Below are 1,507 nucleotides of genomic sequence, written 5' to 3'. Positions count from 1 at the left end.
TAAAAAGATATAAAGTATTAGGCTGTGACAGAATAGATATTGTTTGGATTGAAATTTGGCATTTTGAAATCTATTAGTAGAGTTGTAATTCGAAGATTTGCCTATAATTTAATCAAAAAAACCTTGGTTTAATAAATGGATATTTATAAAACTTAAGACAGGTTTTATATTTGACCTCGTACTAAAATTTGAATTGTAATCTACAGTTAGATACCAAACTTATTGATATAAATTCATGAAATAGTAGTTTAATAGAATTTTGAATGCAAGTCAACGAATGAGAAGACATGGCCTTTCACCCGTGACCTGTCTTGAAAGGGTTAAGCTATATGAATAATTTTTTACAAAATGATAAAAACCCTATAACCTGAGCACTTTTGAAAGATGCTCATTTTGTATCAAGACTTCTTGAACCTACATGTCTTTCTGACATCATTAATGTTTACAAAATATGTAAAAAGATATAAAGTATTAGGCTGTGACAGAATAGATATTGTTTGGATTGAAATTTGGCATTTTGAAATCTATTAGTAGAGTTGTAATTCGAAGATTTGCCTATAATTTAATCAAAAAAACCTTGGTTTAATAAATGGATATTTATAAAACTTAAGACAGGTTTTATATTTGACCAGTCAAAAAAATAAGGCATAAATTGAATTTTTTTACAGTCAATTTACCAACTTGCCAAGCCCGGCTGGCATTATGTACTCCTTCCGAGTCTAGATATCAAATAATGATGTAGCATACGTTGTTCACTTTTCATATGTTTGTACTAGTAATTCTGTTGTTTGGTGTATTAGCGTATAATGATGCTTCTGTATAGGTGTTACAGGCCAGTTGCTAAGACTTGTTGTATAATTGATAGGAAGAAGATGATGAGCAAGAGGAAAAGCAAGATCAAGATCCTGATGAGAGGCGTCAGAGACGTGAAGAACCTCGAATGCCCAGGAGGAGACGTGCTTATTTTCGTGACAATAACTATCGGCCTCGGGGACCACCTCGTACAAGGGAGGTTAGTTGGAATATGGAAATTATAGGACAGATAAAAAATATATTAATAATAATCTTAAAAAAATAGCAACTTCTTTATTATCAGACTAAATAATTTTCTCTCAGTCTTTCTATTTAGCGTTACCAGGCCAAGATCAAGAACACCGCTTTGTATGTAGGTAATTGAATTATTCTTCTTAAAATGTAAAACTTTTTACAAGTAACCATTTCACACTGGTGTGAAGATTTATTTAAATACACTGTCACTGCAGATTTCACACAGATAAAATAAGACAAATTCATGGTTCTATCAAGGATAATTTGTGATAATACATCAGTTATACAGGTGAGAAATTATCAAACTACTGTTCTCCACACATTGTCATTTAATCAACTATGGTTTACTTTAATTCCAAATTAACCCTCAACACTTGATTGTGGTAGATTGGTTTACTTTCTTTCATCTCTTCTTGGCCCGGCATGGCCAGGTGGTTAGGGCACTCGACTCGTAATCTAA

The 1,507-nt window shown here is 32.1% G+C and overlaps 1 protein-coding gene across 1 annotated transcript in view; it reads left to right on the top strand.

Moving 5' to 3' along the window:
* The window catches only part of LOC106474117 (nuclease-sensitive element-binding protein 1-like), a gene marked incomplete at its 5' end in the record, with an annotated part of 22,473 nt that overhangs the window by 14,057 nt on the left and 6,909 nt on the right, over window positions 1-1,507 (top strand). The window contains one exon of the mRNA XM_013934808.1: window positions 866-1,012. Within this exon, the coding sequence (XP_013790262.1) occupies window positions 866-1,012 (147 nt within the window). The remainder of the gene's footprint in view (window positions 1-865; window positions 1,013-1,507) is intronic.

The sequence above is a fragment of the Limulus polyphemus genome, unplaced genomic scaffold (genome assembly GCF_000517525.1).
Source record: "Limulus polyphemus unplaced genomic scaffold, Limulus_polyphemus-2.1.2 Scaffold6841, whole genome shotgun sequence".
NCBI classification, from domain to species: Eukaryota; Metazoa; Arthropoda; class Merostomata; order Xiphosura; family Limulidae; genus Limulus; species Limulus polyphemus.
Note: the sequence above shows the minus strand (reverse complement) of the source record. Positions and strands in the feature narration are given on the sequence as shown.